Genomic DNA, 21,723 nt, shown 5'->3' with positions numbered 1-21,723 from the left:
TAACCCCCCACCTTAAATTCCTCCATATACCTGCCTAGTAGTCTCTTAAATTTCACCAGTGTATCTGCCTCCACCACTGACTCAGGCAGTGTATTCCACGCACCAACCACTCTCTGAGTAAAAAACCTTCCTCTAATATCCCCCTTGAACTTCCCACCCCTTACCTTAAAGCCATGTTCTCTTGTATTGAGCAGTGGTGCCCTGGGGGTAGAGGTGCTGGCTATCCACTCTATCTATTCCTCTTAATATCTTGTATACCTCTATCATGTCTCCTCTCATTCTCCTTCTCTCCAGAGAGTAAAGACCTAGTTCCCTTAATCTCTGATCATAATGCACACTCTCTAAGCCAAGCCTACTCATGCCCCCATCTTGCTCTCCTCAGGCCCTTCTTAAGCTCCTTTCTTGCTACCCTATATTCCTCAATAGACCCATCTGATCCTTGTTTCCTAAACCTCATGTATGCTGCCTTCTTCCACCTGACTAGATTCTCTACCTCACTTGTCATCCATGGTTCCTTTACCCTACAATTCTTTATCTTCCTCACGAGAACAAATTTGGCATGGATTATTGGTTAACTAATCCACTATCCATGCCAATACACTTCCTCCGACTCCATGCATCCGTATCTTATTCATAAGTCTCTTGTGCGGCACCTTATCGAACACCTTCTGGAAATTCAAGTATACGACATCCACCTGTTCCCCTCTATCCACTGCACTCATTATGTCCTCAAAGAACTCCAATACGTTTGTCAAACAGGACCTGCCCTTTCTCAATCACTGCTGCATCTGTCTAATGGAACCACTCCTTTCTAAATGTTTTGCTATTTCTTCCTTAATGACAGCTTCAAGCATTTTCCCGACTACAGATGTTAAGCTAACTGGCCTATAGTTGCCTGTCTTTTGCTTACATCTTTTTTTAAAAAGTGGCATGACATTTGCTGTCTTCCAATCTGCCGGGACCTGCCCAGAGTCTGGAGAGTTTTGATAAATGATTACCAACGCATCTACTATAACCTCCACCAATTCCTTCAGCACCCTGGGATGTATCCCATCAGTGTCAGGGACTTATCTGCCTTCAGGCCCTCTAGCTTGTTTATCAGGCTTGCTGAGTTCCTCCAGCATTTTGTGTGTATGCTGTTCTTGTATTTTTTGGATCTTCCTGTGCAATGGCCATGTGACAGCACATCATTAGTTGTAATGCATTTTTTGTTATCATGACAGGTATTATACAAAACTACAGTCTTTCTTGTCAATGTTGCCTTAGTAACAGGGCAGCATTATAAATAATGAATGAAATGGGTTGACGGGTTTCAGAATCAGGTTTAATATCACTGGTATACGGTACATGGTGAAATCTGTTGTTTACAGCAGCAGTACACTGCAATACAAAATAATAAAAACTACAAATTACAAAAAGTATATATAAAAAATTAAATTGAATAGGTAGTACAAAAACAGAAAAAAATCCGGAGGTGGTGTTCATGGGTTCATTGCCCATTCATAAATCTGATGGCGGAGATGTAGCGGCTGCTGAAGTGTTGAGTGTGTGCCTTCGGGCTCTGGTGCCTCCCCCTTGATGGTAGCAATGAGAAGAGGGCATGTCCCAGGTAATGGGAGCCCTCAATGGGGTTCTGCCTATTTGAGACATCTCCTTTCGAAGGTGTGTTCACGATGCTGGGGAGGCTAGTGTCCATGATGAACCTGGGTGAGTTTACAACTTTCTGCAGTTTTTTCTTGGCTACTGCACAGAATCGTAACTGATGGCAAGAGCTGATATCATCTCACTCCAAGTCTGTTGTCCCAGCCTTGTTTGCCTACCCAGCCCTAGATATGTTGATTGCAAACCACAGTCTTCCTTCAAAGGAATTAATGTCAACTGGCTGTGCCAAGCTTTCTGTGCTTGAGTGCTGCTTCAACCAGCTGCTTCCCTTCGTATCAAATAAAGGGTCTCAAAACCTCCCTTCCCCCATCCCCACTGCTTCCCGTTCTAATTCTGTATCCTACTCTTGTTTGGGTGTTCAGAAGTTTCCCACACTTGTACAAGTTTGGCATTGACTCCATCCTCTGGGATTCCCCTTTTATAAAACTAGTCCCATATGTTTTTGGTTAATGGTTTAGTTGTTCTCCCACTCTTCTGGCATGCTCTGCTCCTTTCTAAGGGCCTTGTGGAAGTGAAGTTTTATCCTAATAAAACATTTTCCCACCAACTTCCCTCCAGTCAGTCTAATTTCTCCCATCAATTAGTCCATCTGCTCATAGAATCATAGAGCAATACCGCATGGAAGCAAGCCCTTTGGCCCAGTGAATCGGTGCTGACCATCAAACTCCACATATGGAGAGCACCGGAGGTCGGGTTTGAACATGTGTGTCTCTGGTGCTGCAAGACAGAGGTTCTACCCGCTGCACCACCATCCCTCCACAGTTAACCATAACCACATTTGCGTGGTCCACAGTTTTACCGTGCTCAGTGTACCCAAGGCTAGGACCCTCCATAAATCCATTTTTGATGATGCCTTTAAGTGATCTGCACCTTCTAACAGCACCAGGGAGCCAAGTTGCCAACACGCATTAAGTCTAAGATGTCACAGGATCAAAGAGAGATGTAGCAGAGGCCCTTTGGCCCACAAAATACATGCTGACCATCAAGTTCCCATTTAGACTAGGTGGGCTGGGTTTTGCCAGTGAGGACAGAACAAATTATTCTTCTTCTGTTCCCCTCTTTCATGGTCTAGGCATCGCTAAACAGAGGGGCGTGTTATGGGGAACAATATTTCCCAGGTATATTTGAAGCAGATAGGGACAAGGATTTGGAATTAGTGTCTACCAGAGGCTGGGTCAAACTAAATAGGATAATCACCATGTAAGACCGGGGGTAAGAACAGGGAAAGGGACCAAACAATAGCATTTTGAAAGAGCTAGTTCCACCATGGCTGGCCAAAGGGTTTCCTCCCACCCCCTTTGACTACCAGACCCGCCATAAACCAAGCTGATATAGATGGGAAGGTGAAGGGTTAATTTCCTTGCCCTCTTCACCCCACGCCCAGTGGCCTCTTCTCCTGCAAAAGCAAAGTCCTTCAAGTGGAGCTTTAGGCCAGGTGCCCTCAGAGCAGAGGTCAGTATCAGAAGGGTCATGCTGAATTTTGTTTGTTTATTTACAAATACAGCACAGAATAGGCCTTCCAGCCCTTTGAAGCATGCCATTCAGCAACTCCCAACAACCAGCGAATAATCCTAACCTAACCATCGAATTACTTACAATGACCAATTAACCTACTAACCGGTACATCTTAGGACCGTGGGAGGAAACCGGAACACCCAGAGAAAATCCATGCATCCCATGGGCAGAATGTACAGACTCCTTACAGAGGACACGGGGATTGAACTCCAAACTCTGAAGCCCTGAGTACAGTGCTGAAGGAGCTACGATACTGTGGTGCCATGAAGATGAGGCCAGAAGATTAGAAGGGAGTACTCACCCAAGGAGCTCTGAGTGTTGAACCTGGTGCCTTGCAAGTCTGATTAAGACAGAAACACAAGAGACTCTGCAGATGCTGAAAATACAGAGTAACACACAAATGCTGGAGCAACTCAGCAGGTCAGGCGGTATCTATGGGGAGGAATAAACAATCAGCAGTTTGGGCCAAGACCTTTCATCAGGATTGGAGAAGGAGAGGAAAGAAGCCAGAAGAAGGAGGAGAAGGAGTACAAGCTGGCAGGGGATAGGTGAAACCAGACGAGGGGGAAGGTGGGTGGGGGACAGGCAATGAAATGAGAGGCTGGGAGATGATAAATGGAAAAGGTAAAGAGCTGAAGGGGTAGGAATCTGATAGGGAGAGGAGAGAGGACCATGGGTTAAAAGGGAAGGAGGGGCACACAAATTATCATCTTGTATTTAAAAACATAGAGCATTTTGAAATTTGCTTCTGTTCTGTGGTTATTAATTCCAGAACTCGTGACCTCTGATTCATGGCTATTTTGAGTTATAAAAATTTACCCTTATGGAATTGTACAAACCACTTCCCAAAAAATTTGCCCTCATGGAATTTATGTGGGAAAAAAAGTAAATAAATAAACATAAGATTCAGTTTTTTTCAACTTGTCCTTCTTGCTGCTTGTGCAGATGACACAACTTTGCCTTATTGGAAACCGCAATGCAGACCACCTGCTGGGGTCGCAACCTCCCTGTAATGTTGGGGTCCTTGGCTGACCATGGATACTGCATCCTAGTTGTCTATGTGATGCACATCCCAGTACGTAAGCCAGGCAGTACCATATGGAGAGCAAGCTGTTGCCCATACAGAAGGCCCCCTTCTCCATGAAGCTGATGAATCCAAAGGAACAGCACTGACTAATACAATGGGGCATCAGCAGTGTCTCATGAGTATTGAGCTCAACATCGGGCTGCCTTAGGGACTTCAGCTCCAGATTTTTTCCTCAGGTCTACTCCTGAAGCCTTCCCCACAAATGTGTATAGCAGCAAGGCAGGGGAGGTTTGAGATCAGAGTTTTCCTTCTCCTGGATGAACTGCCAGCATTTAATAGGTCATGGGTGCTTATCCCCATTATCACCCCCCCACCACCAACTTTAACAACCTTAATGTGGGGTCATGTGTATTAGCGAAGGCCATTGGATGACCGTACCTGCAATCACTCTGTCCCTGTCACTGTTCTAGTTTTGGAACTTTAGCAACTAATTAGCATGGGCTGTTCCCGGGGTCACACATAGAGACCAACATCCGGTGCTGCTGGCAGATCATCAACTCAGTGAAAGACACTCTTTGGTCGGCCCGAAACTTGATGGTCTACCAGCACATGGAGATGTCCGTGGCAGAATGCTGCCGACTGGCACATTCTCAGCTGCAGGAGTACATGCTGAGGGACGCACTGAAACTCGGTGCAGCCACCGCAAGGGCCCGGTGGGGAAGGATCATGGTTTAGGGTTCTTCTCTCGCGGGAGTGGGAGGGGTCGGGTGATGGGGAGTATATCCCTCAACAATGGTGTGTAAACATGAAACAACAGAGTGCCAGGTGTGGAAATGAATAGAATATAGTAGAAACATCTGTAAAGGATTGAGAGTCATTGAATGGTTTATTGTACATAATTTTTATTTTTGAATAAAGTATATTTTGTTAAAAAAACTAATTAGCACAACTGGAACAAGCAGGGAAGGACTGCAGGAGAGCTGAATGGCTTTGCTCGAAGTGAGAACAAGGCCTCAAGCCCTGGTGTTGCCTGTTTACAGCCACCCAAGGGAGAGGCACTGTAGTCAGTGCGCCGCACTGGTGTTTGAGAGCAATGTGGCACAGTGTCCGAGCTGGTGTGAGCGCTGTCCCCAGTGTTTGCTCAGCAGAAGACAAGCCATACTGTTTTCAACTGTAAACTGCAAACTGCAAACATTCATGGACTCAGGGTCTTGGACTATATTTTTTGTGCGACTGTATGTTTACAGCTATCTTATATGTTATACGTGTGCCTTGTCGGTGGAGAGAATCCAGAGTAGGTTCACCGGGATAATTCCAGGAATGAAGGTGTTAACATATGAGGAGCATTTGGCAGCTTTGGGCCTGTCCTCACTGGAATTTATAAGAATGCAGGGGTATTTCACTGAAACCTACCAAATGTAGAAAGGACTAGATAAGGTGGATGTGGAGGGGATGTTTCCTGTGGCAGGGGTATCCAGAACTAAAGGGTACAGCCTCAAAGCACTGAAAAAATGACTTTGTAAAATTGACTGTGTTCTTTTTACTCTCTAATTCTGTTCTTTGTTGTAAAACTGGTGAATAGTTTATGCCTTATCCAGGTTTTTCTTATGTATACTGTTTACCTGATGCTACGAGCCTATGATGATGCTGCAAGTACGTTTTTCATTGCAACCTGTACAATGCATGGGAATTTTAGAAGAATGATCTCAGATGCGTCAGGATCTTAGATCTTAGGAAGAATGCGTGGAGATCTCATTGAAACCTACTAGATGTTGAAAGGGCTAGATAGGGTGAATGTGGAGAGGATGTTTCCTGTGCTGGTGGGGGGTATCCAGAACTAGAGGGCACAGCCTCAAAATTGAGGGTTGATCCTTTAGAGCAGAGGTAAGGAGGAATATTTTTAGCCAGAGAGTAGTGAATCTGTGGAATGCTCTGCCACAGACTGCAGTGGAGGCCAAGTCCATGGGAATATTTAAAGCGAAAATTGATGGTTTCCTGATTGATCAGGGCATCAAAAGTTACGGTGAGAAGGAAGGTATATGGAGTTAAGTAGGATCAGCCATGATGGAATGGTGGGGCAGACTTGATGGCTGAATGGCCTAATTCTGCTCCTATGTCTTACGGTCTTAATAAGGCTATTTGGTTCAGCTGAACTTGAACTCGGTCATCCAATTTTGGTTGAGGGATACATCTAGTGTAGGTCATGATGCAGAGGGTAATCCCCTGCCCTGACTTAAAAGAGTGTTGTTGCTCGCTCTAGTTGACTGGTTGGCCTGAGGTATGGTTTAAAGAACTTTGGCGTAGGTTTTGTATTCAAGTTGTGCTGGGACGGTCTTAACATCGACTGTTTATTCCCCTCCATAGATGCTGCCTGACTTGCTGAGTTCCTCCTACATTTTGTGTGCGTGTTCCACAGACTTTTAAGCCACTGTCAACCTGTTTAAAAGTGTCTGGAAAACTCATTATTTCCCAACTGTTCTGCAGCTCCTTGGATCACGGTCAGTCTCTGTGACCCGCACCCCCACCCAACCCGGCCTCCAGGAAATACCTGGGTTGCTCTATCTGTGGTTAGGAGAGTGTGTAGTTCAGGTGGTTTATCAAACTCCAGCAATGGCTGGAGATATTGCATCAGTAGCAGGGTTAAGCTGAAAGCTGCAAGCAGTCAAAAATAGCTGGTGGAGGAAGTGAAATTCCTTGTGATTGGCTTCTGTGGACCAATGCTCTCTCAGCTACTGTCCCTGCCCAGATGGGGATGTTATTATTAATGCTTCTATACAAAGTGCCAGTGCCAGATATGACAGTGGTTCAACTCTATCACCAGTTCCCACCCTTGCCCGATTTGTCCACGCCAGAATATGCTTGCAGCTACATTGTTACTGGTTTGTGCAGTCCTCTGGTTTCAGAACATATACAATATAGAACAGTACAGACCCTTCAGCCCATCTTTTAACCTATTCCATAATTATTTGAAGCCTCCCCCCCACCCCCCAACTTCACTGCTGCTCCTGCACCATTGCTTCCTTCTTTCCGGCACAGTTTTGGGTCCAATGCCTCGCCACTGTAGCACTCTTCCCCAGACATACTCCTCCCCACTGTAGCTAACTATCTACCCACTTATCACTGGCTCCCCATCTTGCACCTCTTTGCGTCCTTACGCTTGCCTCTCCTCCATTCCACAGCCCTTGGAACCTCATCTCCACACCCACTTCCCCCCTTGGAGCCCTCAAAAATCATTATCAAGGTACATATATGTCACCATATACTACCCTGAAATTCATTTTCTTGCGGACATTTACAGGGGATATTGGGAAATACAATAGAATTTATTAAAAGCTATACATAATCAAAGACTGACAAAAAACCATCGTGCAAAAGAAGACAAACTGCATAAATAAATAAATGAACAAACAAAGTGATAAATAATTCTGAGAACATGAATTGTATAGTCCTTGAACATGAGTCTGTTGGTTGTGGAGTCAGTTCAGAGCTGAGGGGAGTGAAGTTATCTACGCTGGTTGTAGGGTATTAACTGGGGTAACATCTGCCAACACTCCCCATCCCCTTCTTCTTCTTCTTCCTCCCATAAGTTACGGTAGCGTAGCGGTCAGCGTGACACTATTCCAGCTTGGGGTGTGGGAGTTTGGAGTTCAATTCCAACGTCCTCTGTAAGGAGTCTGAACGTCATCCCCATGGAATGCGTGGGTTTTCCCTGGGTGTTCCCACACTCCAAAGGTGTACCGGCTAGTAGGTTAATTGGTCGTTGTAAATTGTGCTGTGGTTAGATTAGGGTTAATCGGGGGTTGTTGGGGTTGCTGGACTGGGCTGGAAGGGCTGACTCCACACTGTATCTCTAACCAGTTAAATAAATAAGCTGCACTGTTCCACAGTGAAGACCTGGATCAGACATTAGCAGAAAACTTGCCTTGCCCTCTCTGCATTTCCTTGCCAAGAACATTGCGTCCTTTTTATTTGGAGAAGTTTCTGTGTTGCAAATCTTACAAACTCTACCACAGAAACAATTAAATGCAGCAAGGAATTTAACTGATCCAGTGCTCCACTGGGAATGTTGGAAAGCGTGAACTTTAACCCCATTTTAGCTCAGAGTCTGATGAGGCTGTTGTCCCAAGGCCCCCAGAGTGCTTTCCTTTCCTTCCCTCCCACCTCCCCCCCTCCACCCCTCCAGCGAGGGTCTGCTGATGTGGATGCATTTGTTCCCGAGATGTGAATTTGCTGCTGTAGCTAGGAGTTGCTTTTGGAATGGATGTGAAAAACAGTTTGGGATTGTAAACTGATAAGCAGTCTTGGGGAATCACTTCAGGTCAGTGTAGAATTCCAATTCCCCAGGATGGCACTGGAGGACAAACCATCTGCAATCAACAACTGGGAGAAAATTCAAAAGCTGCTGTTAAAATTCACTTGTATTTGTTACATCTGCAATCAACAACTGGGAGAAAATTCAAAAACTGATGTTAAAATTCACTTGTAATTAACTCCGAACACTTAAGAGTATTTACATACTGGGGGGGGGAGGCACTTTGGCCCACTCTGCCTAATTTTACACTATTCCTACCCAAATCTCAGTTTGTTCCCTTAATACTCCCATCTACTCTGATCATCTATGGAGAGTTGATGGGAATTTTCAGGGAATAAAATGGAATTTGTGTAGGAAGAGTGTAAAAATAAGTGTTAGATAACAGTTGAGCCAGGTACAATAATGACATTCACACAGACAGGAAAAGTTTAGAGGAATTAGGGCAAAATGCAGGTTTTTGAGACTAGTTTGGATGGGCATCTGGGTTAGTATGGATGAGTAGGGCTGAAGGGCCTGCTTCCCTGCTGAATTACTCTATAACTCCCTTCAGATCCAAGCAATCACCAACACACTAGAACCAATTTACAGTGGCCAATTAACCCAATGGCCCTCATTTCATTGCGGTTATTAGTTATAAAAATACTGGAAAATCAACCTGCGCAGCAGCCTTGAGTGTCCTGTGGGCTCTGACCCCAAGATCCCTCTGATCCTCCACACTGCCAGAAGTCTTACCATTAATACTATATTCTGTCATCATATTTGACCTACCAAAATGAACCACCTCACACTTATCTGGGTTGAACTCCATCTGCCACTTCTCAGCCCAGTTCTGCATCCTATCAATGTCCTGCTGTTACCTCTGACAGCCCTCCACACTATCCACAACACCGCCAACCTTTGTGTTATCAGTAAATTTACTAACCCATCCCTCTACTTCCTCATCCAGGACATTTATAAAAGTCACAAAGAGTAGGGGTCCCAGAACAGATCTCTGAAGCACACCACTGGTCACTGACTTCCATGCAGAATATGACCTGTCTACAATTACTCTTTGCTTTCTGTGGGCAAGCCAGTTCTGGATCCACAAAGCAATTTCCCCTTGGATCCCATGCCTCCTTATTTTCTCAATAAGCTTTGCATGGGATACCTTGTCAAATGCCTTGCTGAAATCCATATACACGACGTCTACTGCTCTACCTTTATCAATTTAGTCGCATCCTCAAAAAATTCAATCAGGCTCGTAACACATGACCTGCCTTTCACAAAGCCATGCTGACTATTCCTAATCATAATATGCCTCTCCAAATGTTCATAAATCCTGCCTCTCAGGATCTTCTCCATCAACTTACCAATCACGAAGTAAGACTCATTGGTCTATAATTTCCTGGGCTATCCCTACTCCCTTTCTTGAATAATGGATCAACAGCCTGTTCATCTCCTCATTAATCTAGGAAGTTTCTCGGGGATTGGGTTATAGTCAATGATATCCTGCGCATGTAAGACCATAAGACATAGCAGCAGAATTACGTTATTTGGCCTATCGAGTCTGCTCTGCCATTCCACCATGGCTGATCCTTTTCTCCCTTCCTTAGACTTCTCCCTGTAACCTTTGATGCTGTGTCCAATCAAGAACTTATCAATCTTTGCCTTAAATATACCCAACAACCTGACCTCCACAGCTGCCTGTGGTAATAAATTCCACAAATTCACCATCCTCTGACCAAAGAAATTTCTCCACATCTCTGTTTTGAATGGATGCCTGTATATCCCGAGGCTGTGCCCTCTTGTCCTAGAGTCCCCCACCATGGGAAACATCCTTTTCACATTGATTCTGTCTAGGCCTTTCAACATTCAAAAGGTTTCGATGAGATCTCCCCTCATCCTTCTGAATTCCAGCAAGTACAGACCCAGAGCCATCAAACGTTCCTCGTATGATAACCCTTTCATTCCCAGAATCATCCTTGTGAACCTCTCCTGAACCCTCTCCAATGCCAGCACATCTTTTCTTAAATAAGGAGCCCAAAACTGTTCATAATACTCACCACTGCCTTATAAAGCCTCAGCATCACATTCTTGCTTTTGTATTCTAGACCTCTTGATATGAATGCTAACATTGCATTTGCCTTCCCCACCACCAACTCCACCTGCAAGTTAACCTTTAGGATGATCTGCATAAGGACTTCCAAGTCCCTTTGCATTTCAGATTTTTGTATTTTCTCCCTATTTAAAAAAGAGTCTACACACATATTTCTTCTTCCAAAGTGCATGACCTTGCATTTTCCAACATTGTATTTCATTTGCTACTCTCTTGCCCATTCTCCTAATCTGTCTAAGTCCTTCTGCAGCCTACCTGTTTCCTCAACACTACCTGCCCTTCCACCAACCTTTGTATCATCTACAAACCTGGCAACAAAGCCATCTATTTCATCATCTAAATCATTGATATACAGCATAAAAAGAGGTGGTCCCAACATCGACCCCTGCAGAATACCACCAGTCACTGACAGCCAACCAGGAAAGGATCCTTTTATTCCCACTCACTGCCTCCTACCAATCAGCCAGTGCTCTAACCATGTTAGTAACTTTCCTGTAGTACCACGGGCTCTTAACATGGTAAGCAACCTCATGTGTGGCACCTTATTGAAGGCCTTCTGAGAGTCCAAATATATAACATCCACTGCATCCCCTTTATCCATCCTACTTGTAATCTCCTCAAGGAATTCCAACAGGTTCATTGGGCAAGATTTTCCCGAAAGCAAATCATGCTGACTTTGTTTTATCTTGTCCTGTGTCATCAAGTACTACATAACCTCATCCTTATCAATTGACTCCAACATCTTCCCAACCACTGAGGTCAGGCTAATTGGTCTATAATTTCCTTTCTGCTGCCTTCCTCTTTTCTTGGAGTAACATTTGTAATTTCCAGTCTTCTGGCACTATGCCAGAGTCCAATGATTTTTGAAAGATCATTACCAATGCCTCCACAATCTCCTCTGCTACCTCTTTCAGAACCCTAGGGTGCAGTTCATCTGGTCCGAGTGACTTATGTACCCTTAGGTCTTTCAGCTTTTTGATCACCTTTTCCCTTGTAATAGTAACTGCATTCACTTCTCTTCCCTCACACCCTTCATCATGTGACACATCTACTAGCGTCTTCCACAGTAAAGACTGATACATTTATTTCATCTGCCATCTCCTTGTCCCCCGTTATTATTTCTCCAGCCTCATTTTCTGTCAGTCCTATCTCTATTCTCATCTCTCTTTTATTTCTTACATACTTGAAAAAGCTTTTACTATCCACTGTGATATTGTTTGCTAGCCCACTTTCATATTTCATCTTTTCCCTTCTAATGATTTTTTTTTTAGTTGCTCTCTGTAGGTTTTTAAAAGCTCCCCAATCTTCTGTCTTCCAACTAATTTTTGCTTTGTTGTATGCCCTCTCTTTTGCTTTTACATGAGCTTTGACTTCCCTTGTCAGCCATGGTTATACTATTTTGCCATTTGAGTATTTCTTCATTTTTGGAATACATCTATCCTGCACCTTCCTCATTTTTCTAATGCTGCTTTGCTGTCATCCCTGCCAGCAGCTCCTTCCAATTTACTTTGGCCAACTCCTCTCTCATACCATTGTAATTTCCTTTACACCACTGAAATACTGCTATGTCAGACTTCACTTTCTCCTAATCGAATTTCAAGTTGAACTGAATCGTACTCTGATCACTGCCTCCTAGGGAGGTGTGTATGCCAACAGCCCCCTGTATGCAGCCCACTAATGTCTCTGCATCTACAAACTCTCCCAACACAATCTGATTGGCTAAAAAGGAGCCATTCAACCTTTCAAGCCTGTTCTGCCATTCAATGAAATCCATATTGTCATATGATGTTATATTTATTATATTATAATCCATATTAAATATATGCTTCCTCAGCCATTTGGTCCATCGAGTCTGTGTTCTGCTGACCAATCTCACCACCATACTAGTTTTCCATGTAACCAATTCTACCCCTCACCTACACACTAGGGACAATTTATAGCAGAGAGTTAACCCACCAACTCGCTTGTCTGGGATGTGGGAAGAAACCCGACTATGTGGGGAAACCCACGCAAACTCCACAGGTGAGGATTGAACCCGGATCTCTGGTCCTGTGAGGCAGTGGCTTTACCCATTGTGCCACTGGGCTCCTCAAGATCATTGCTGTTCTGGCTATAACATCCACTTCACAACCCTGTAACCTTACATCCCTTGTTTGTCGAAGGTTTATCTATCTCTGTCTTAAAAACATTTTAAAACTGCTTCAGCAGAGATAGTTTCAAGAACTCACAATATCTTAAGATCAAAAAAATTTTTTTACCTCATTTCTGTCTTAAATGGGTGATCCCTTAATTTAAACAGTGACCCCTAGCTCTGGATTTTTCAACAATCCCACAAGAGATGAGTTATTTTGAAGAGATAACCAAGAGGACTGATGATAGAAGGGCTGTCGATATTATCCACGTGGACGTTACCAAGACTGTTGACAAGGTCCTGTGTGGTAGGTTTGTCCAGAAGATGAGATCACATGGAATCCAAGGCAACCGAAGGTTGCAAAATTGGTTTGATGGAAGGAGTCAGAGGGTGGTAGCGGGAAGGTATTTTCCAGATTGGAGATCTGTGACCAGTGGTTCAGAGCTGAGTCTTCTGTTGTTTATATATTATTGACCTGGATGGGAATGTAGGTGGACATGATTTGTAGACAACACCAACAGTTGTGCACAGTGAAGAAGCTTATGACAGGATAGGCCTTCTGGGGAAGTGGGTAAAGAAATGTCAGATGGGATTTAACTCTGACAAGTGACAAGTGATACAAATGGGGCATTAAATCAGGGCAGGACGTACTCAGTGAATGACAGAACACAGGGGAGTGTTGTAGAACAGTGGCCTAGGAATACAAAGTCCCTGACAGTCGTGACACAGGGTGGTGAAAAAAGCATGTTTCACAGTGACCTTCATCGTTGGTACAAGAGTAGGGACAGCATGTTACAGCTGTTGGTGAGACTGCACCTGGAATTTCATGTGCAGTTCTGATCATCCAGCTACAGAAAGGATGTGATTAGGGTAGAGAGAGCGCAGAAAAAATGTGCAAAGCTTTACTAGGACAGTCATGGTGAGAGATTGGATGGGCTAAGACTGTTTTCCCTGGAGTTAAAGAGGCTGAGGGGTGACCTCCAGGTGTATAAAATAAGAAGGGTTATAGATGTTATGGTGGATGGTCGTAGTCTTTTTCCCAAGGTAGGGAAATCCAAAGCTGGAGGGTATAGATTTAAAATGAGAGAGCCAAGACTTGAGGAGCAGGTTTGTCACATGAAGGGAATGAGGTGCCAGAGAAAGTGGTAGAAGTGGGTACAATTACAAGGTTTAGACAGCAGCTGGCATTCAAAAGTTGGGCTGAAGGGCCTGTTTCCATGCTGTATGATTCTAAAAGGGGAGCTGCTAACAGTCCTGCTACTTCACAGCTGCTTTGACACAGCCTGGCCTCTGGCACTATCAGTGTGGAGTCTGCATGTGACCCCGTGGTTTCCCCAGGGTGCTCTGGTTTCCCCCTGACATGCACTGGTTGGTAATCGGTTACCATAAATTGCTTGCAGTGAAGAAAAATCAGGACAGGTGTTGATGGGCATGTGAGAGACAATAGGTTAGATTACAGAGTCGAACAGCACCAAAACTTTTGGAGCAGACTTAATGGGCCAAATGGCCTAATTCTACTCCTATGTCTTATGGTCTAAAACAGGACATTCAGCCCACTAATTCCATGCCATTCCTATTAACCTCATCTCTAGCACTTGGCTTACAACCTTCCGTCCTCTAGTTTTATCTACCTCTGATAATGGGACAGGTTTTCTGTAGTCTACCCCATCGTTGCCCCTCATAATTTTACAATGTCCTTTCTTAACTTCCTCTGCTGCAGAGAGAACAAATCAGATTCAAATTTATTTAACACATGCACATTGAAAAGTACAGTGAAATGTGAAATGCATCATTTGTGTTAACGACCAATACACCCAAGGATGTGTAGAGGGGGACAGAAAGCAAGCATTGCCACATATTCCAGCACCAACATAGCATGCCCATAATGTTCAGCAGAACAACATAGGAAACAATGGCAGCACATCTAACAGAACAAAACAAGCCCCTTTCCCACCTGACACATACAAGCATGTAAAAACTGGTGTGTGAGTGCTGTCTATCCTTTTTTCTTTAAATCTATTCAACAGGAGACAGTTCAAATTAAAACAAATTGTGTCCAACACTGACGTCCATCATCAATCATTTGGGAATGCTTTGTCGAACACCTCTGCTCCATCCACAAAAGGGGGATTTCTCACTGGCCACCCACTTTAATTCCTATTCTCTTTCCTGTCCAGCACATTGGTCTGTGGCCTCCTCTTCTGCCACAATGAAGCCACTCTCATGGCAGAGGACCAAGACCTCATATTCCATCTCGGTGGCTTCATTGATTTTTCTTTGTTTTTTTTTCTCTTTTTCTTGTTTCTTCCCTTCCCTCTTCTTTCATTCCCCACTTGGATTCTCGCCTCTTCTCTTCACCTGCTGATCACCTCCCCCTGCTGCTGCCCCTCCTTCTTCCCTTTCTCCCATGGTCCACTCTCCTCTCCTATCAGATTCCTCCTTCTCCAGCCCTTTACCTTTCCTGTCCACCTGGCCTCAGCTATCGCCTTCTAGATCGTCCTCCTTCTCCTCTCCCCCTCCCTAGCTTTTTATTCTGGCATCTTCCCCCTTCCTTTCCAGTCCTGATTAAAGGTCTTGGCCTGAATCTCTAGATTCTGTTGTTTGTGTCCACTGTTAATTCCCCTCCATAGATGCTGCCTAAATTGCTGATTTCCTCCAGCATTTTGTGTGTGTGTTGCTTTGGATTTTCAGCATCTGCAAAATCTCTTGTGTTCATCACCCTTCAAGTTAAAGTGCTCATACAGACTCCAGTTTAACAAGAATGTGGTTGATCCCTTGTACAAAATCAGCTCTTTCCTATTACAGTACATGGTGTATGGGTATTGCTCACACAGAAATGAGTGAGGGAATGGCATTGGTGGGATTTTCCTGAGAGCAAGCACAGGCTCAATGGGCTGAATGTCCTTTTCTTATGTGGAGGAAGGAGGTATAGACATTTCACACACTGAAGGATCTTGCATATTACCGTCATGTTCCCTATACTTCATCTCTTAACTTAAAAACTGATGGGCAGGAGGGAGAGACAAGAATCCATCCACCAACCAGTCAACAACAGGAATTCTGCAGATGCTGGAAATTCAGGCAACACACATCAAAGTTGCTGGTGAACGCAGCAGGCCAGGCAGCATCTATAGGAAGAGGCGCAGTCGACGTTTCAGGCCGAGACCCTTCATCAGGACTAACTGAAGGAAGAGTGAGTAAGGGATTTGAAAGCTGGAGGGGGAGGGGGAGATGCAAAATGATAGGAGAAGACAGGAGGGGGAGGGATGGAGCCGAGAGCTGGACAGGTGATAGGCAGAAGGGGATACGAGAGGATCATGGGACAGGAGGTCCGGGAAGAAAGACGGGGGGGGGGGGTGACCCAGAGGATGGGCAAGAGGTATATTCAGAGGGACATAGGGAGAAAAAGGAGAGTGAGAGAAAGAATGTGTGCATAAAAAAGAGTAACAGATGGGGTACGAGGGGGAGGTGGGGCCTAGCGGAAGTTAGAGAAGTCAATGTTCATGCCATCAGGTTGGAGGCTACCCATACGGAATATAAGGTGTTGTTCCTCCAACCTGAGTGTGGCTTCATCTTTACAGTAGAGGAGGCCGTGGATAGACATGTCAGAATGGGAATGGGATGTGGAATTAAAATGTGTGGCCACTGGGAGATCCTGCTTTCTCTGGCGGACAGAGCGTAGATGTTCAGCAAAGCGGTCTCCCAGTCTGCGTCGGGTCTCACCAATATATAAAAGGCCACATCGGGAGCACCGGACGCAGTATATCACCCCAGTCAACTCACAGGTGAAGTGATGCCTCACCTGGAAGGACTGTTTGGGGCCCTGAATGGTGGTAAGGGAGGAAGTGTAAGGGCATGTGTAGCACTTGTTCCGCTTACACGGATAAGTGCCAGGAGGGAGATCAGTGGGGAGGGATGGGGGGGACGAATGGACAAGGGAGTTGTGTAGGGAGCGATCCCTGCGGAATGCAGAGAGAGGGGGGGAGGGAAAGATATGCTTAGTGGTGGGATCCCGTTGGAGGTGGCGGAAGTTACGAGAAGGGGATGGCGTTTTTGGATTCCAGACCTAATCAGTTCCCCTCTACCACCACTCTGCTCCGTCTAGCAGAATTAGTCCTTACTCTTAATAATTTCTCCTTTTGCTCCTCCCATTTCCTCCAAACTAAAGGTGTAGCTATGGGCACCCGTATGGGTCCTAGCTATGCCTGCCTTTTTGTTGGGTTTGTGGAACAATCTATGTTCCGTGCCTATTCTGGTATCTGTCCCCCACTTTTCCTTCGCTACATCGACGACTGCATTGGCGCTGCTTCCTGCACGCATGCAGAACTCGTTGACTTTATTAACTTTGCCTCCAACTTTCACCCTGCCCTCAAGTTTACCTGGTCCATTTCCGACACCTCCCTCCCCTTTCTAGATCTTTCTGTCTCTGTCTCTGGAGACAGCTTATCCACTGATGTCTACTATAAGCCTACTGACTCTCACAGCTATCTGGACTATTCCTCTTCTCACCCTGTCTCTTGCAAAAACGCCATCCCCTTCTCGCAATTCCTCCGTCTCCGCCGCATCTGCTCTCAGGATGAGGCTTTTCATTCTAGGACGAGGGAGATGTCTTCATTTTTTAAAGAAAGGGGCTTCCCTTCCTCCACTATCAACTCTGCTCTTAAACGCATCTCCCCCATTTCACGTACATCTGCTCTCACTCCATCCTCACACCACCCCACTAGGAATAGGGTTCCCCTGGTCCTCACCTACCACCCCACCAGCCTCCGGGTCCAACATATTATTCTCCGTAACTTCCGCCACCTCCAACGGGATCCCACCACTAAGCATATCTTTCCCTCCCCGCCTCTCTCTGCATTCCGCAGGGATCGCTCCCTACACAACTCCCTTGTCCATTCGTCCCCCCCATCCCTCCCCACTGATCTCCCTCCTGGCACTTATCCGTGTAAGCGGAACAAGTGCTACACATGCCCTTACACTTCCTCCCTTACCACCATTCAGGGCCCCAAACAGTCCTTCCAGGTGAGGCATCACTTCACCTGTGAGTCGACTGGGGTGATATACTGCGTCCGGTGCTCCCGATGTGGCCTTTTATATATTGGTGAGACCCCACGCAGACTGGGAGACCGCTTTGCTGAACATCTACGCTCTGTCCGCCAGAGAAAGCAGGATCTCCCAGTGGCCACACATTTTAATTCCACATCCCATTCCCATTCTGACACGTCTATCCACGGCCTCCTCTACTGTAAAGATGAAGCCACACTCAGGTTGGAGGAACAACACCTTATATTCCGTATGGGTAGCCTCCAACCTGATGGCATGAACATTGACTTCTCTAACTTCCGCTAGGCCCCACCTCCCCCTCGTACCCCATCTGTTACTCTTTTTTATGCACACATTCTTTCTCTCACTCTCCTTTTTCTCCCTCTGTCCCTCTGAATATACCTCTTGCCCATCCTCTGGGTCACCCCCCCCCGTCTTTCTTCCCGGACCTCCTGTCCCATGATCCTCTCGTATCCCCTTCTGCCAATCACCTGTCCAGCTCTCGGCTCTATCCCTCCCCCTCCTGTCTTCTCCTATCATTTTGCATCTCCCCCTCCCCCTCCAGCTTTCAAATCCCTTACTCACTCTTCCTTCAGTTAGTCCTGACGAAGGGTCTCGGCCTGAAACGTCGACTGCGCCTCTTCCTATAGATGCTGCCTGGCCTGCTGCGTTCACCAGCAACTTTGATGTGTGTTGCACCAACCAGTCAGGTTGGGTAAACAATTTCAGCAACATCTATTTATATAGAGCCACTTCAGACTGTAGTTTCCAGGCATTGACATTAATACTCAACGATAACTTTATCAGGTCCACCTGTACACCAGCTAGTTACTGCAAATATCTAATCAGCCAATTATGTGGCAGTAACTCAATGCATAAAAGTATGCAAGCATGGTCAAGAGTTTCTGCTGTTGCTCAGACTAACATCAAAATGAGGAAGAAATATGACTTTGACCTTGGAATGATTGTTAGTGCCAGATGAGGTAGTCTGAGTATCTCAATCTGCTGATCTCATGGGATTTTTGTGTACAACAGTCTCTAGAGTTTACAGAGACTGGTGCAAACAACAAGAAACCCTCCAGTGAGCGGCAGTTCTGTGGGTGAAAACACTTCGTTAATGGGAGAGGTCAGAGAATGGCCCGACTGACTCAAGCTGACAGGAAGGCAAAAGTAACTGTGGGTGAAAATGCCTTGTTAATGAGAGAGGGCAGAGGAGAATGACCAGACTGGTTCAAGCTGACAGGAACTCAAATAACACACATCAAAGTTGCTGGTGAACGCAGCAGGCCAGGCAGCATCTATAGGAAGAGGTGCAGTCGACGTTTCAGGTCTAGTCCTGACGAAGGGTCTCGGCAACTTTGATGTGTGTTGCTTGAATTTCCAGCATCTGCAGAATTCCTGTTGTTTGCGTTTAAAAGGAACTCGAATAACCACATTTCAACAGCGGTGTGCAGAAGAGCATCTCTGAATGCACAGCATGTTGAACCTTGAAGTTGATGCCTGCTGTACCTAATAAAGTGATCACTGAGTATATATTTGGTCAAAAAAATTAATCAGTTAATTAACGAACAAGAGAAAATCTGCAGATGCTGGAAATCCAAGCAACGCACACAAACTGCTGGAGGAACTCAGCCGGCTAGGCAGCATCTATGGAAAAAATTACAGTCAGCGTTTCAAGCCAGAACCCTTTGGTAGGACCAAAACATCGACTGTACCTTTTTCCATTGATGCTGCTTGGCCTGGTGAGTTCCTCCAACGTTTTGTGTGTGATCAGTTAATAGAAATAGCTTCAGACAATGCATTTTTTGACAAGAGCAGCTTCTATTTCTTTGTCGCTTCCTTAACTAGTAAGCTGTGCATTGACTTGGTTATGTTACAAGACTGATAATCTAGGAACTAGGACAAATGACTCAGAGTAAGGAGTGTAAATCCCACAACTGCTGTAGAATTAATGTTGGTAATTGAACTGTGATCTGGTGCCAGAAGTTGTGGAAGTACTGTACTAATATTAAAGTCCATCTGGTTGACTAATGCATTTTGAGGAGGAAACCTGATGTCTGATGTGTTTGCACTGAACTGCCCTCTGACATCTCCCAGCAATGGGCAACAAAAATCCGATTTTATCAGTGAATGTCTTTAACTAAAAGCATAATTCCCCGAGCCAATTCATTAATCCATTCGTCGTCGTGGTGGCTATCCCTCAAGGTCGAAAATGATGGTCTTCGTTCCGTACAGAACGAAGACGCCTGTGCGTGTATTTGTTTAATATGTACTTGACGTTGCACTCCAAGAAGCACACGATACTTCACAAATCAACCAACTGATTCCAGTGACATGGAAACCACGACGATTGGAGCTGATGGATTTGTTGCAGCCTTCATCCGCCTTCACAGCCGTTGAGTCCGAAGTAACTTCGTCCACCTGTTCCACCGTTGAGGTCTTGGTTGGATTGTTCTTTGTCAGAGACCTCACCCTCAACCTTACCACCATGGGTGACCCTACCAGACGGCATCGCTCCCGGGATCACAGGACCACACAAGCTTCTCCACCACGACAAGGTGACGATACACGGAGAAGATTGGTCTATTAATATGACACCAAACACATAAGGAGACTTGGCCCAAATGTTTATTTAAAGAGAGCGTGAAGGGTCAGGAGTAAATTCCTGACCAAGTGCCCTGTGCAGTGTGCGATGGTTCCTGGGAATGAAAGGGTTAATGTACAAGCAGCATTTGATAGCTCTGGGCCTGTAGAAGAAAGTTGGGGGAGGGGGGAATTTCATTGAAACCTATTGAATAATGAAAGGCCTAGATAGAGTGGATGTGGAGAAATTGTTTCCTGTTGTGGGGTAGTCTAGAACCAGAGGGCACAGCCTCAGAATAGAAGGACATCCCTTTAGAACAGAGATGAGGAAGAATTTGTTTAGGCAGAGGGTGGAGAATCTGTGGAATTTATTGACATATACGATTGTGGAGGCCAAATCATTAGGTATACTTAAAGTGGAGGTTGATAGGTTCTTGATTAGGAAGGGAATCAAAGGGAGAAGACAGGAGAATGAAGTTGACAGGGATAATAAATCAGCCATGAGGAAATGGCAGAGCAGACCTGATGGGCTGACTGGTCTGTGGTCTTCCTGAGGAGGAACGCAGTTTGGCAAAGAGGGTTCATCTTCCCCTCCTGTTACCAAGATACATAGTGTGAATCTGCATTTTTAGCCCTGTCAGAGAGGCTGAGGAGGCAGAGGGCATTTTCTTACTTTGAATAAAAAACACTAAATTACCTTTCTCTTCTTTCTTCCAGCTATCCAGCCAGGCTCCGGGAGGTAAGCAGTGGCCTTCCTGTTACTCACAGCACCCAGCGTTAATTCCAGGGAAGAGTAACATGACTGGAAGAAACCCAGAGCTGCCACCACTGGAATGTCCACCTTGTGTGTCCACAAGCTGTGCCCCTCCAATCCTGCCTCCATATGCAGTCACACACTCTCTCACACTCTCTCATACTTCTCTCTCACACTTGCACTCACATTCCCTCTTTCACACCTACCCTCTCTCTCACACACATTCTCCGATACTGTCTTACATTCTATCTCTCTCAAACTCTTACACTCTCACCCTTTCACATGCACTCCCTCACACTTTCTCTTGCACTGTTGTACTTTCCCGTACACACTCTCCCGCACCCTCTCTTGCACTCTAACCCACTCTCTCACATGCTCCCTTTTGCATGGTCTTTCTCTCTCTCTCTCTCTCTCTGCCTTGCACTCTCACAAGCTCCCTTTCTCTCCCTCTTCCTCTCCCTCTATCACTCACAAACAATGACTGACCCAGCGACCAAAGAAAAAAGGAAGGGTGGGTGAGGGAGGTGGAGGAAAGAGGTGACTAGTCTTGATGGTGGAATGGGATGGGTGAGAGGGGGGACAGGGAGGTGGAGTGGGGAAG

General features: G+C 45.5%; 1 protein-coding gene across 5 annotated transcripts in view; it reads left to right on the top strand.

The window, feature by feature from the left end:
• Nucleotides 1-21,723, top strand: part of LOC134352866 (protein FosB-like) — a 144,684-nt gene that overhangs the window by 76,721 nt on the left and 46,240 nt on the right. For all 5 annotated transcript variants that reach the window (XM_063060405.1, XM_063060402.1, XM_063060404.1 and 2 more), the window contains exon 6: nucleotides 21,086-21,107. In XM_063060405.1, the coding sequence (XP_062916475.1) occupies nucleotides 21,086-21,107 (22 nt within the window). The remainder of the gene's footprint in view (nucleotides 1-21,085; nucleotides 21,108-21,723) is intronic.

This window comes from Mobula hypostoma, chromosome 10 (genome assembly GCF_963921235.1).
Source record: "Mobula hypostoma chromosome 10, sMobHyp1.1, whole genome shotgun sequence".
Classification (NCBI taxonomy): domain Eukaryota; kingdom Metazoa; phylum Chordata; class Chondrichthyes; order Myliobatiformes; family Myliobatidae; genus Mobula; species Mobula hypostoma.
Note: the sequence above shows the minus strand (reverse complement) of the source record. Positions and strands in the feature narration are given on the sequence as shown.